This window comes from Halyomorpha halys, unplaced genomic scaffold (genome assembly GCF_000696795.3).
Source record: "Halyomorpha halys isolate HHAL.00 unplaced genomic scaffold, Hhal_1.1 Scaffold58.1, whole genome shotgun sequence".
Classification (NCBI taxonomy): Eukaryota; Metazoa; Arthropoda; class Insecta; order Hemiptera; family Pentatomidae; genus Halyomorpha; species Halyomorpha halys.
Window position 1 is genome coordinate 2274105 of NW_027110919.1, and position 15589 is coordinate 2289693.

General features: G+C 28.6%; 2 protein-coding genes across 5 annotated transcripts in view; both read left to right on the forward strand.

The window, feature by feature from the left end:
* The window catches only part of LOC106692507 (prolyl 4-hydroxylase subunit alpha-2), a 155680-nt gene extending 149520 nt beyond the window's left edge, over positions 1–6160 (forward strand). For all 4 annotated transcript variants that reach the window (XM_014438486.3, XM_067049020.1, XM_067049019.1 and 1 more), the window contains 8 exons: positions 460–627; positions 921–1048; positions 2202–2341; positions 2431–2542; positions 3734–3958; positions 4739–4804; positions 4978–5143; positions 5403–6160. In XM_014438486.3, the coding sequence (XP_014293972.1) occupies positions 460–627; positions 921–1048; positions 2202–2341; positions 2431–2542; positions 3734–3958; positions 4739–4804; positions 4978–5143; positions 5403–5482 (1085 nt within the window). In that variant the 3' untranslated portion in view covers positions 5483–6160. The remainder of the gene's footprint in view (positions 1–459; positions 628–920; positions 1049–2201; positions 2342–2430; positions 2543–3733; positions 3959–4738; positions 4805–4977; positions 5144–5402) is intronic.
* A 4481-nt stretch (positions 6161–10641) lies between these two features.
* LOC112210575 (prolyl 4-hydroxylase subunit alpha-2) overlaps positions 10642–15589 on the forward strand; it is a 23054-nt gene continuing 18106 nt past the window's right edge. Inside the window, exons 1-2 of the mRNA XM_024360322.2 lie at positions 10642–10812; positions 15352–15539. Coding sequence (XP_024216090.2) covers positions 15370–15539 — 170 coding nt within the window. The 5' untranslated portion in view covers positions 10642–10812; positions 15352–15369. The remainder of the gene's footprint in view (positions 10813–15351; positions 15540–15589) is intronic.

The window sequence follows — 15589 nt, forward strand, 5'->3', positions numbered from 1 at the left end:
CTTAGTCATGGAGTCTCATTGAAGAGAGAATGCCTTCTAACCCACTACTCTTGTTTTTCCAATTTCTCTCGGCTTTTGAAACAGACAATAGGGTCAAAGTTTTTATTTTATTATTTACTTTATAAGGAGGCATTTTACTATAGGAAGAAAATAAGTTACCAGATACTAAAAAATAAATAAAACTCCATTATATGTATTTTAATAAAGAACAATTTAAATAATATTTAGTTTAATTTAAACAAGTAAATGAAGTTGAATATGAATCACTCTATTTTTATAGAAGTTTAAACTGAATTACATTTTTAATCTTATGCAGAGATCTAATCCTGTTTTAATTTTCAATTAAAGTTTAACTATTATCATAAAATAAAAGATAAATTTATTTTTAATCTAAAATTTTAAAATATAATAATGATATTTATAACATAATTTAAGTTAGATCTTTTAATGTTTTTTCAGCTGGTGATTGCTTTGAACTTGGCCGCCAGTCTTACAACCACCAAGACTTCTACCATACTGTGCTATGGATGTCCGAAGCACTCAACAGGCACGAGAGGGAAATAAATAATACAGAAACTACTCGATGGGAAATACTTGAATATTTAGCATATTCAACTTATATGCAAGGTAATATTTTGTATTCAAATCTATAGTAGTCATAAAATGTTTTAAGATGCTGTGTCTTTTCATTTTTGTCAATAATTTTTTTTTTAATAAAATTTAATTGAGACCATACCTCAGATTTTTTTATGATTGATTCTTTGTTATGAAAACAGCTTCTGTTTTAATACAATTTTAAAATTTTCATTGGCTGCTTAGCTAGATAATTTTTTCTAAACTTTATAATATGTAATATTAAATTTTGGAAGTGCAAAAACCAAGTTTTATTTGAATACTGATAGTATTCTTCAATTTTTCAGGAAATGTTCCTGGAGCGCTGGCTATGACCGATGAATTATTGGAGATATTTCCTGATCACCCTCGTGCTATGGGGAACAGAGTATACTACTTGAAAGCTATAGAGAAAGGAGTTGCTAATGAACAAAAGGTAACTGATTTGATTTAGTATTAAGTTTTACTGTGTTAGATTTTATATTGTGAATTCGATAGGATAAACATTCTCTGGCTTACACATTAAAAGCATTATGAGTATGTATGTTGGTATATATGAAGCCAACTCTCAATAATGTGAAACTTAAAACTTAAAAGATCACAGAAAAAGATAAAATTAGAAAGAGTTCAAAATAATAGAAGTTCAAATTTGATATTTTTAGTTAAATTATTTTAGTTAATCTAGTAAAAATATTTAACATTATAATATAACATTCAATATTTCATATTTCAATATGTATTGACTCTGATAAATCTCGAGAAGATTGATTTTACTTTTGAGTAACCATTAATACTGAATTTTTGGAGGTATCAAGTTTTCTTTCAGGTAAAGTATAAGGATCAAAAATTTTTAAACAGATTTATTTGCTTTATTGACAAATTTCAAAAGTGTGACTCATTAACTCACTAGGTAAATAATGATGGTCTCATCCTTCAGGACATGTCCAGTTATCTCTCAATATAAACATACCTTCATTTTAGAAAGAAATCAGATCTAGAGAAACTTCGAGTTGCAAAATCTTTAGACCCTCTGAATTCAACTTATATTTTCTAAGGGTTCGTCCTACCCCAATTTTCATTTTGTGTTATAAAGTCTCGTATTCTAATCAAAGAGTTCAATTTTATATGTAGATCTATCGGTGAACAACGTTGATTTCAAAATATTGAGTTATTCTACTTACCGAGTTTCAAATTATTGAGTTTTGATTGTATTTTATAGCCTTTATGATTAAAATAGTTGTTTTATTTATTTTTTGTCTGTGATTCCATGAAGTTTTGACCATTTAAATCATTTTAGATTTGATCTAATAATAAAATTATAATAAATTATTTACATCGTTGGAGTAAGTTACTCCATATTTTGGATGAAATGTGATTGTTTTTGTTATTTGTGTGCCAATACATATAAAATTTTTTTGCCTATTGAGATTAGGTAATTAAATGATAATTTAAGGTTATCAGAACCTTTTATAAATTTTTAAAATTGGATTTCTTTTTTTTTTTTTGGCTTTGGGCAATTCCTAACAAAAAAAATTCTTTACTATGCTGTTTTATTCAGCGTAATTATTATAGTACTTTCTATTTTGTAGGAAAAGGAAGAGCCACAATATGACCAGCCTCTAGAGAGAGACCTTTATGAAATGGCTTGCAGGAACGCAGTCTCCCCTCCAATTAGTATCACTTCAAAGCTCAAATGTCGCTATGTAACTAACGGCATACCATTTTTGAAGTACGATTTATTACCCTTTTAATTTTTTTATATACTTTCATTAACTTTTGAAAGATGGATTATTCATTAAAAAATGGTTTGAATTACAGACTGGCCCCATTAAAGGAAGAAGAAGCATACTTGAACCCAAGGATTATTCTTTTCAGAGAAGCAATGTATGACTCGGAAATTGAGGTTATCAAAAAAATGGCATTACCTAGGGTAAGGTCCTTTCATATATATTAATGTACTTTTTCTATTGATTGATTATAATAAATAAAAGTGATAACCGTGATGTCAGTATATTTTTTGAAATAAGGTTTTTAGACTTGAGAGGTTTTGAATTATAGTAATTGAGTGAGAAATTAGTTTATCTTTACCTTAAATGTAAAAGTTATTTTTGTCCACGAGAAGATGAGGATGCGTTTTGAAAATAAATATTTATTTATTCATGTAGGATATACCGTGTCAAATATACAAATAAGTACAAATTATATTCAAATAATACATTAATATAAGTACAAATATATATAAAAATAGGGAATAAAAATATAAATTGTAATTTCAGGTGTATAAATTAAACAAAATATACAATATTCCATATTTTCATAGAATATAAGAATAAGTAATATAATTTAAAACTTAATAGAAGTATTATCTAGATAAAAATAAAACCAATTGCAAAAATAAAACAGTTTCAGTTCCTTATTAAATGTATTATTTATTTTAATACATAATACACATTAAGATAAATTATACTGATTTGATGTATATCCTTGTATTGAATAGATCTGTATATTGACTGTTATATATGGTGGCATTCAAGGAATATAGCCCACATTAAAGCCTTATAACTTACCTTACTGTGTATTTCTCAACCGCTCTCTCTAGCAACTTCTCTTTGCCTCTAAATATAATTATCAATATTTCCATCAGTATATAACATATGTTTACTATTTTAAATCAATTAATAGAAAGATATATTTTTATTGGCTTATAATACGATGTAGCCATGAAGCCTGGCCCAGTTAGTGTTAGTGGGATTTATTTATTCCCATGCTAGAGCTGGTTTATTGTATGACAAGTAGAATTAAAAATAAATACATAAGTACAAAATAAGATTTGGATAAATTAAATAACACAAAATATAAAAATTCAGTAAATAATCTGAGCTTGTTTGTTTATTTTTCTCCCTGTAATGCCTTATTGATTTTTTTTCTCTCTTTTATCAAAGTCAGCATATATACTTTTCAAATAAAAAAACAAAACACAAGGAAGACCCTTTCACAAAAGTAATTGGATGTGAAGGATCTTATTTAATCAATAAATTTATATTAATTTTGCCTTTCAGTAAAAAATCACAATTTCTCATTAATTTTATCATATACCAAATTTTTTTTTTGTTTCCTGTAGCTGAAGCGAGCAACAGTCCAAAATCATAAGACAGGCGAACTGGAGACCGCCCATTACAGGATCAGCAAATCCGCATGGCTGAAGGAAGACGAACACACAGTCGTTGACACAGTGGCAAAAAGAGTTGAAGATATGACCAAGCTTTCTGTGTCCTCTGCAGAAGAGCTTCAGGTTGTGAACTATGGAATTGGCGGTCATTATGAACCACATTTTGATTTTGCTAGGGTATGTTTTACTTTCTTAAAAACTTAATTTTCTGAACCTTAAAAAAAGCAATGGCCTTTTGTCTTTGTTTAGGAGCAGAATATTTTTGTTTCATAGATTATGTGCCATTGTAGAATTATTTTTTGATGCATTCAAATTAGTGATGACTGTTCTTAAATTAGGCAAAATTAATCTTCCTAATTTGAGGAAATAGATTTTGTCCAAACCTTAAAGTGTGATTCAGTATTTTTTTTTAGTATGTTAAATATTAATTTATATTACTTGTTTAAATCTAAGCAAATGTATTCATTAATATTCATTACAATTATTCAAGTGTAGTACAATATATTAATTGATTTTTATTTAAATGTAAAACAATATACGTACTTATTTGCACCTAAACATCTGTGTAAGCAATCATTAATTATGTATGAGAATTGGTACATGCTTATACAAGTAGTCCTTAACTAATTATTAATTTATTATATATGGAAATTTAGAGGTGAAGATATATTTATTTTATTGTGAATCAAAATTATGGCAAAATAATCTTGCCAATAATTATTACACTAATTTATTACTAGTTAATCATTATTGCATTTACTAAAATTTTAATTTTATTTATTTTACCTCCAAAATGATTACACTCCATTCTCACATAAATAATAAATTTTTTTGTTTGTGAATAATTTGTGATTTTTAAAAATCTCTACCCATACAGAATAGTACTTTTTTTAACTATTGCTTATAAATCTTTTGTATAACACTTTAATTAATTTTATTCTTTATTTGTTTTTCCAGAAGGATGAAAAGAATGCTTTTGATTCTCTGGGAACTGGAAACAGGATAGCTACAGTTCTATTTTATGTAAGTTACCAAAACAATAAATAATGTTAAGAAATAAAATATTTATATTTAAATAATACTATTTAATTGTTTCTATAATAATTCATCTCAATTATTTTTATTCGTGCAGTTGTTATTATGCTATTGTTTGAAACGAAGGTAAATATTATTTAAAGATCGCTTATCTTTTCTAGATGAGCGATGTAGCTCAAGGTGGTGCTACAGTATTCCCTAACCTTCGCTTAGCTCTTTGGCCTGAAAAGGGCACTGCTGCTTTTTGGTACAATCTGTTCCCCGATGGTGAGGGGGATTACAACACAAGGCATGCTGCTTGTCCTGTGCTGGCAGGATCTAAATGGGGTAAATTCATTTATTTTAATTTCAATTATATGGATAAACATTTTATATCAGTGGGCCTGAGTTAGAATATTAATCTTTGCTTTGCTCACTCAATCTGTTTAACATTCAAGTTTTATAACACATATTGCTTCATATCTCAAATAAGAATGAACTTATAATAATTATTATTATCCTGGATGATTCTGTGAGTTTTGATGTATCTAAACTTCAAGCTCTATAACTTACAAAGATAGTTATTTATTAGTTGTTTATCTTACAGTTTCTAATAAGTGGCTTCATGAAAGAGACCAAGAATTCAGAAGGCCATGCGAACTGACACCATCGAATGCCATAGACTAAAATGAGATTAACTACTTAGTGCCTATTCACCAGCGATCTTGTGTAAAATAACAGATTAAAGAGACTTCACCGATACCATAGCTGCTCAAAACATTTTATAATTTATCTGATCAATATAATATTTCAAAGATAGGTAACCAAATATATACCTTGAAATTGAAATGGAACCGAAGTGTCTTTTAGATATAATCGAAACTTAAGAAGTTCTTTCTTATCGAAGAAAAATTATTTATATTTTTCTTATTTTAATAATCTCATTATGCTTGTTGCCAAAAAATATTTTGTCTTTTGATAAATATTTATGTGTTTATTTAAATATTACCTTCAATTTTGTCGTATTTTTTAATGTGTTAAAATTTTTTGAACTGATTATGTATAGATTTTATGGCATGATATTCTACATAAGTAATATGTATATTTCTTTTAATGTAAACAAATGTACATACTTTGAAGTAACCAGAAATTACCATTAAGATGCATTTGATTAGTCTAGATAATTTTATGTCTTTTGAAAGCATTATGTGTAATTTTATCAGATCTGTTTTGAATAGTTCCTTTACACGTATGAGACTCATTTAACATGTCTTATGTGAACTGTTAAATTAGTAAATTTGTAAAATATTTTTTAAATATAATTATGATAAATGAAATGAATTAAACTTTGTGATGTTAATGTGATCTAACCTTGCTTACTGTATCCCTAAGGAATACTTTCATTGCATGCATAAAAAAAAATTTAACAGGTTTAGTGCGGAAGAAATCATCTTTACCCTCCGAAATATCTTCATTTTTTTTTTTAATGTTGATTTATTGTGAATTCTCATTTTTACTATTATTTATTTTTTCACTAAAGCTGTGTTTTGTTTCTTCTAGTCTGTGTTTTATTTTCTAATATTTTGCAGAGAAAAGTGAAAATTTTATCTAAACCATTTTTTTTTTTTAATTGTATTCAATAATCTACCTTTTAACTACTTATGACCATCTAATACTGGTACTGATATTTGATAGAGGGAACAAGTCCGGCAAGTGGGCCCAGTGGTTCTTTTTGCCATCTCCTGGCGGCTACCTGAGTTGCCGCCGCGTACTAATCAAGGTGGGAGTGTCAAGATTCATTTTTCGGGAACGCCAAAAAATAAATATAACTGCCCTAGGTGGGAATCGAACCCACAACGTTCCGAACTGTGTGCACTGGGACCTGCACCCCAACCCGCACGTCCATCATATCCCTTGACCATCTAATATAAAGAGGAATTGTTGCTAGAAGTAAGTCATCTTGCTAGCAAGTATAATGGATACCGGGTAACATGATCATTCATGTCAGTTATAGAATTTTTTTCATAAAAATGTTCACGAATTTAATAATTCAACTTTTTTGGAATTCAAAAATTCCTTTATTAAGATGGCTATACTTTCCCTTATTTCATATTGAGGTAAATGAATGTAAAATCTAACTATTATCATACAAACCATGAAAATAAGAAAACATTTATTTTCTTCTTAAGTTGATTAAGATTTAATTGAACCAATGCATATCACTGCTAATAATATGAAATGGTAAATTATTTCAAATAATCAGGTTTCCTTGGATTTCTTTGAACATTGAGTTAATGTTTATTTTTCACATTCAATGAAGATTATCTTGTCATTAGAGTTTACCACCTATTTTATAAGGATTCAAAATATCAATTGTTGGTCAAGATCAAAATATCAAATATTGATTCTTAAGATATATGATGATTTGAACTTTCAACTGATGGATACCACTCATCTACCTGTACTAACGATTGGATTAATACCAATCATAACACTATTCGGACTAAATTAGGAGATTATTTTGAATCACCAAAATCTAAATTTTGCTAACAAATCTTCGATCTCACTCTACTTCAGCAAATACATCATCTACATTTGAAAAATAACTATTTTCTAATTTCAAAGTTTTGATTTCATATGGATAATATCTGCAATAAATACTACATTGCTTTGGGATATACCCATATAAAATTTATTTTCTTTGCTAGTAATTAAATATCTATTATAATTTACATTTTGATAAAAAATAAACCAAAAGAAAAAAAACCAAACCATTTTTTGAAATAAAATATAGATCGTTTATTGATGATTTTGCAGCAATATTTGTTTGTTCTTATGTTTATATCTAGGGTTATTATTTTTTTGTATAATTTCCTTTTTTGGATACTAATGGGTTTAAAGGGTTAGGGCAAGAATTAAATAAATTATGAGTTAATTTGAAGATGTAATTATATATGTCTATATTTAGTTCTAAATATATCTTAGTTATTAATATTATGAAGCATTTGTTAGCATAAAATTATGAGGCATTGTTTTCGAATACTTTTATTTTTTTTAGATTGGTTAACATAGTGAAGCTCCTTATGGAACAGGTATATGTTATGATAGATCTTAGTATTGCTTTATAGAGTATCAATTTAATATTCGTTATTAACACCCCTCCCCTCCCCAAAAAACATAAATATGAAGTTTTAAGGCATCAGGAACACATTTTTTTTTCCAAATTTTTTGCCTTCTCAAGTCTTTAGAACTTATTCAAAGATCACAAAAATAGCGATAATTTCAACACGAGACCAAGAATCCACTTAAAACTTGGGAACCTATATAGCGTGGTAATGTTATGTAATGCGCGCACAAAACCAGCTTTTTACTACAATGATATATCTAGTGGAGAAAAGTATTTTATTGTCAGATGAAGGACTAGATGTTGAAATGATGTTTCAATCTAGCTCAAGTTTTCATTTTATCAATATATTTTCTGGGCACTTTATGTTTCTTTCACCTTGCTGTTATTCTTGTTTTTATTATATTGTTTTCCACATTGTCAAATGTCTACAGCTGCGAGTAAACAAATAATTGAATTCACTATAGAGCTGATTGGGACCACAAAAATAGACTGGTAAATGCAAGGTTAGCCCATAGCATAATAGATGATAAAATCGCTAGCAGTCCCCACCAGTGCCTATTGTCATTCTTATCAGTTACAATAACTTCCTAATGGCGCAATGCCCGCTATTAAAATCCTTAATAGCCGCTATAATATCAGCTTTTACATGTTTTTAGGTAAATACATTTAAAAATCTAATTTTTTTTTTTATCTATCCTCTCTAAATAGCATCTAAAAGCAATTTTGAGTATAATAATTTATTTTGTATATTGTTTTACCAAAATTTTGTTGTTGAAGTGGATAGTCAAATATCCCAATTTTTCAGGGTTTCAAATTATTGGAAGACCCCCTTTCCTCTGTGGCTTGTAAAGTATATGGCCTACCAAATGTTTGAACAGTTGCAGCCACTCAATATCCAATCATTTGGAAGCAAATTGTGCCTTCTCAGAGCACGACTAGTGATCCCAAACAGCACAGCTGCTTTGTATAGTACAAGAGCCCAAGAGGAGAAAAAAGGCAGTTATCTCACCCCAATTTTTGATTACTTTGATGAAAACTATGTATAATTACTAGTCAAAATTGATGAGTCTGCCAAGTATGGGTAGGGGGAATAAAAAGTGGCTGCTGTTTCAAAGCGATTAAACAATTTAATTTTTCATTCGGAGCTCTATATCTTAAAAAGTAGGAACAACACAAGAAAACCTAAGAGTAGGTCATTTAAAGATGAGCAAATTTGCTAAAATATGGTCCCTAATAGAGTTATTTACGTTAAATAGTTCTCGAGATATAGCTTTTTAAAAAGCAACATTTCATAAAAATGTATGGGATGTACTGAAAGATCGGTAGTTAGTGAATTTATTTTGAAACATCTATATCTTAAAAACCATTTGACGTACAGATGTCTATTAGCACTCAAATTATAGCTAGTTTCATGAGCTATAAAGTAGTTTATGATGTTTATCTTCGTAGGAGTAATAGTTTACATGAAATTTGCTGATCTAAATGGATTTATAGTTATTCGGACAAATTTTGATTTGCCAAATTTATATTCATATGTGCATATCATAAAAACTACTACCCCTACGAAGATAAGTGTCATAAACTACTTTACAGTAAGTTAAAGTTCCTTTATTTTGAATGTTGGCAGACATATGTACGTCTTATGGATCTAGAGATATATTTTTTCAAAAATCCAACATTTTATACGAACAACTAAAAATTAACATTTTGTGAGTTTATTTTGTCAATATCATAAAACTACTATTCCTACAAAGATAAACATGATTAACTAATTTATAGTAAATTTAACTAGCTTTAAATTGAGCGCTGGCAGATCTGTACGTCAAATGTTTTCTGAAATGAAGTTTTTCATAAATCAAACTTATTGTCCGAACAACTATAAATCAATTTATTTTAGCAATAATCATGAAAACTACTATTCCTATGAAGGTAAACGTCATAAACTACTTCATAGCCCATTAAACTAGCTTTAATTTGAGTGCTAATAGACATCTTTATGTCACCTAGTTCCTGAGATATAGATTTCTCAAAATAAATTAACTACTAATCTTTCAGTAGATTTTTAAGAAATTTTGCTTTTTAAAAAGCTATTTCTCGAGAACTATTGGACGTAAATAGCTCTTTCAAGGCTAATATTTCAGCAAATTTACTCTTCTTTAAATAATGTACTCTTAGGTTTTCTAGTGTTGTTGGTATTTTTTAAGATATAGAGCACCGAATGAAAAATTAGTGGTTTTTAAGGTTTTGAAATAGCCGCCAATTTGTATTCCCCCTACCTATACTTGGCAGACTCATCAATTTTGACTATTAATTATACATGGTTTTCATTAAAGTAATCAAAAATTGGGGTGAGAAAACTGCCTTTTTTTCTTCCCGGCTCTTGTTCTAGTAGGATAACATTTCTTGAAAACTTGTTTTTATTTGTTTTCGTATTTTTTCCGATTATGACATTTTAACTGTCATTACCTACCTTCATTACTAATTTTGAAATTCTAAATTTTGGTATTGGTAGGTATAATGGACTATTTGATGAATCTAACCTAACGGCAATAACTACGGAGTTATTCTTTTGAAATAGCTCATGAGAATATGGGTTATTATGTGAACATTTGTTACCCAATAGCCGGGGCTGTTAATATATATTTAAACAAATATGTAATGATGTAATTCAGAACGGATGTCCGTCACCTTTATTCTCGATGAATAACAGCTACCATCAACTTCCTAGTTAATGCCATCTGGTGGAACAGTGCATTTTTATGGAAGCGTATTGCAAAGGTTTGTAGTTGATAAAGTGCTTCACTAAACTATTTATTTGGTTACCTATCGTTGAATAGGGCACCCTCCATTATTTGGAAGTCAGATCTCACTTCATCTGCAGTATTGAACGGTAAGGCAGACTAACCTAAGATTAAAACAATTAATCCTAATGTATATTTATTTAACACATACTGCAATTTTATTGAATGGGTAAACATATTATTAGTAGACACATTTTACAATTTTTCATAAATTTGATAATAGATAATTAAAAACGAAACATAATTTAAAATTTGTAAAAGGAAGATGACCCGAGTGTGATCAAAGATCAACTTTATTTTATATACTACACACAGTTAACGATCTTTCAATAAATTAAAATTATTTATAATATTGATGAATAAATTATATATAACTTTAATAACATGTAAAATACTAATATGAGTTCATTCACGGAACTAGACCTTGTGAGGTCCGAATCATGGGGCACGCTGCTATAGGGTGGCACTTGCTCAGGTTGAGAAGAGATTTACTGCTGGGTTTGAGAGGAATGGTGTTGGAAGGAAATCCCACAAGATAGTCCAACAGCCCAAGAGCCCAAGAGGAGAAAAAATCTTTTATTACTTTAATGAACACTACAAACAGTTACGAGTAAAAATTTATGGCTCTGCTAACCATAATAGTAAAAGGAAATAAAAAATGGCGGCTGTTCAAAAAGTAACAAAAATTCATTTTTGAGTTCATTCGAATAAAAAACAAATAGAGCATAATTTTATGTTTAAAAAAGGTTCAATTTTTACTTATACTATACAAGGGATACAGTAAATGTCATGAAAAAATAAATATTGAAGTATTTTAGGTGCATGCCTCCTAAAGTTTATTTTATTCTAGAAAAACCTAAAATTTTCGTCCATTTTTCATTTGGAGAAAAACTCTTTATCCTTGAATTACCTAGACTAAAAAACTTTGTTTACACATTGCACATTGTTTAAAGTAGAGTAAATTTTTTAAAATATGAATATCTCTGTACTTTCAATAGTTCTCTTGATACAGTTTTTCACTAACCAAAAGTTTTTTTCAGAATAAGAAATCAAAATTTTACAAATTTATTTTGGTGAATATCATGGCAACTGCTACTTCTACCCCTCTATTTAGAGCCAATAGACATCTGTATGTAGTTCGTTGAATTAGTAGTTTCCATAATGTTTGCTAAAATAAATTCACAAAATATTGATTTTTCGTTATTTTGAAGAAAAAAAATGTTTGTTTTTTTAAAAAACTGTTTCTCGTAAAAAACTGCATTTGTAAAAATTTGAATGTAAACAGTTCTATAAGGGCTCTTATTTTAGCAAATTTACTCTACGTCTCTCTATGCGGTTTTTCGTGGTGTATGTTGTTTTAAATATATGGAACACAGAATGAAAAGTTAACATTTTGTGGCATTTTCAGATAGCTACCTCTTTTTTATTCTCCCCAATGTCTTCAACTTTAACTGTTAACTGTATTTAGATTTCATTAAAGCAATAAAAAATAAAGGTGAAATAACTGTTTTCTTCCCCCAGGCTCTTAGACTAAAGGGGAGAGGTGTCCATGAACCCCGTTAAAACTATAAATTCATCTGTAATCTATAATAATAGTATTCTTTATTTATTATTGAACGAACCCATTCAAAATGACGTTAATTGGACTTTAATGACTAAAAAAATATAAAATATTATTAAATCATGATATAACTTCAAATAACAATGTAAATAATTATAATTATCAAAAAACAGTGAATTGTGTTAATGTCCTCCCTTACAAATTGTAAATAAATTTTAAATACGCTGACCTATGTAGCTGAATGTTGGGCGAGTATAAAAAAATTCGAAAGCTGTATACAAGCTACAGAAATGAAATTCCTGAGGAAAGCTCTCGGTAGATTCGACCCATTGAGAAAAAAATAATAAGAGAAGAAACAAGGCATTTTCTTCTTTATGCATATTTAATAAAATAAGAAAATATGCATAAAAAAGAACTAACCTGGTTCTGCCATATATATGCAAAGAACACCGATCAATAGGTTCCCAAAAATTATATGGGAAGCAAAGACTGAAGGAAAACGACCATCCCGATGACCGAGAAATAAGTAGGAGGGAGGACATCATATCGGATCTGGCAAGGAACAGAGGTATTACCCAAGGCGAAGTCAAGAAGATGGAAACGGAAAGAAGAGGTTTTAAGAAACAAATCTAAGCTGCCCCGACACCGTAGGGTATATCAGTTGGTTAAAGAATAAGAGAGAAGGATAAAGCTGCTTCAACTTTTATTAATATCAGAAGATGTCACTGGGGATACCATAGATGAAAATGTACAGAGATATTGATTAAACGTTTTAGTTTTGCATCGAGATTCCCAGTGATAACCCCCATATACTGTAAAACAGAGGCCAAAGCGAGGGAATATTAAAGAAGTAACCAGGAGTATATAGTACAAGAACCGAGGTGAAAAAAAAAACAGTTCTTTCGCCCAAATTTTTGGTTACTTAACTATTAAAATTATGTATAATTACTAGTCAAAATTAATGAGTCTGCCAAGTATAGAGGTAGGGTAATACAAAATGACGGCTGTTTCTAAAGGTTAAAAAAATATTTTTTCTTTCCCCATATCTTTAAATTTATCAGCAACACTAAAAACGCTAATAGAACATTATTTAAAAAAAAGTAAATTTCTAAAATATGAGCCCTAATATAGCCATTTACGTTCAATAGGTCCTAAGATATAGCTTTTTAAAAAGCAATATTTCATAAAAGATGCGCTGAATAATCAGTTGATAGTGAATTTATTATGAAAATTTTTATCCCATTAGTTGTTCGACAGACTTTTTGGATTTATGAAAAGCAATATCTCAGGAAGTATTAGATGTAAAGATGTATGATTTTTAATGTGCTATAAAGTAGTTTATTACACGTATCTTCGTAGAAGTAGTAGTTTTCATGATATTCTAATATGAATATGAATTTTGCACATGAAATTTTATCTAAATCAATTGATTTTAGTCAAATATCATAAAAACTACTCCTACGAAGATACCTGTAATAAATTAGATTATAGTGCATTTAAGTAGCTTTAATTTGGGTGCTAGCAGACATCTGTGCGTCTAATACTTCCTGAGATATTTTTTTTTCATAAATCTACAAATTCTGTCCGAACAGCTAGAAATGAACTTTTGTGAATTTATTTAATCAAATATAAAAACTACTACTTCTACGAAGATAAACACCTTATAAACTAAATTATAGTACATTTAACTAGCATTTGAGTGCTGGCAGACATTCGTACGTCTCTGAGATATATTTTTCATTAGTCAAAGTGTTTGTCCACTAGGCTAGAAATCAAGATTTTGTGAATTCTTTTTGTCGAATTTTATGACAACAACTACTCCTACAAAGATAAACGTAATAAACTACTTTACAGTACATTTAATTATCTTTAATTTGATTAATAATATACATTTTTACGTCGAATGGTTCTGAGATATAGATTTCTCAAAATAAATTCACTAACTACTCATTATTCAGTGTATCTTTTATGAAATGTTGCTTTTTAAAAAGTTATATCTTTAGAACTATTGAACGTAAATAGCTCTATTACGGCTCATATTTTAACAGATTTACTCTTCCTTAAATGATGTTATATCAGGTTTTTCAGTGTTGTTTATTTAAAAATATCGAGCCCGAAAGAAAAAATATATTTTTTAACGTTTTGAAACAGCCGCCATTTTGTACTCCCCCTACCTACTTGGTAGTCATCAATTATGACTCGTAACTATACATAATTTTTATTAAAGTAATCAAAATTTGGAGTAAAATAACTACTTTTTTCTCCTCTTGGGCTGTTGTACAGTTGGAAACAGGTGGCTTAGGTAACTAAGTCGCTTTAAGGAAATGAAGGTAGAAAAGAGATATCAAGACATGGTTTTGGCAGGAAGGGTTTGATCAAAAGTGATTCCAAAGTTTTTGACGGTTCATTTGATGTTTATGAGATTATTGTTTAGGTAGAATTAAAATTAGGGAGATATTAAGACATTTATTTAAATGTTCTATGGGGCGGAAACCCGGGCAATTTCCTCCTCGATGTTTGGTTTTGTATGGGTTGTCTTTATAGCAAACAGATATCGATGTTTTTAATAAAAAGGTTTTGTTGATGAAATGTTTAATTTTTTTTATTTTTTTGTCAAATCCGTCCATTTGTCGTCTTAAAATCTGTATATATATATTTGTTGTACCAGATCGGCCTGGTGGCCCTTACATGGTTGATATAACTAATATTATATATATTTTTTAACAGTTGATTATGAGGGGATATAATCATACAAATGACACCCCTAACTATATAAAATGTTCTTATTAAAAAAAAATAATAATAATAAAATAAATAGATAAGAATAATGCTTCTTAATAAAACAGGAAAGTAAAATTAATAACAAAAAATAATGATATTGGTACACTTAAATAAAACAAACAATTGTCTTCTAATAGTAAAAAGAAACAAGTTAATTTGAAAAAGGGAAGAGAGAAGAAAAGAGAGTTAAAATCTATAAAAATTACTTCTAAACTAAGTAATATACACTAGTATCCATTGTACTTTATTTTTATAAAATCTTATAAATCTAATTATTTATAAACAGGGTTATTTCTTGAAAAGGATGAAGTTAACCCTGCTATGGAACTTGATGATGTTATTTTGTTCCGCTTCAACTGATCTATATTCTTCAGTAGTAGGTTTAGAAAAACTTCTACAAACTGAGAGTTCTATCATACAGATATATCAGTCCTTTATGTCAAAAACTGAGCAACAAATTGCAGAATTAAAGAGGTAATATGTCTGTAATATATATGTATAACTTAGTAATATAAATACCACTG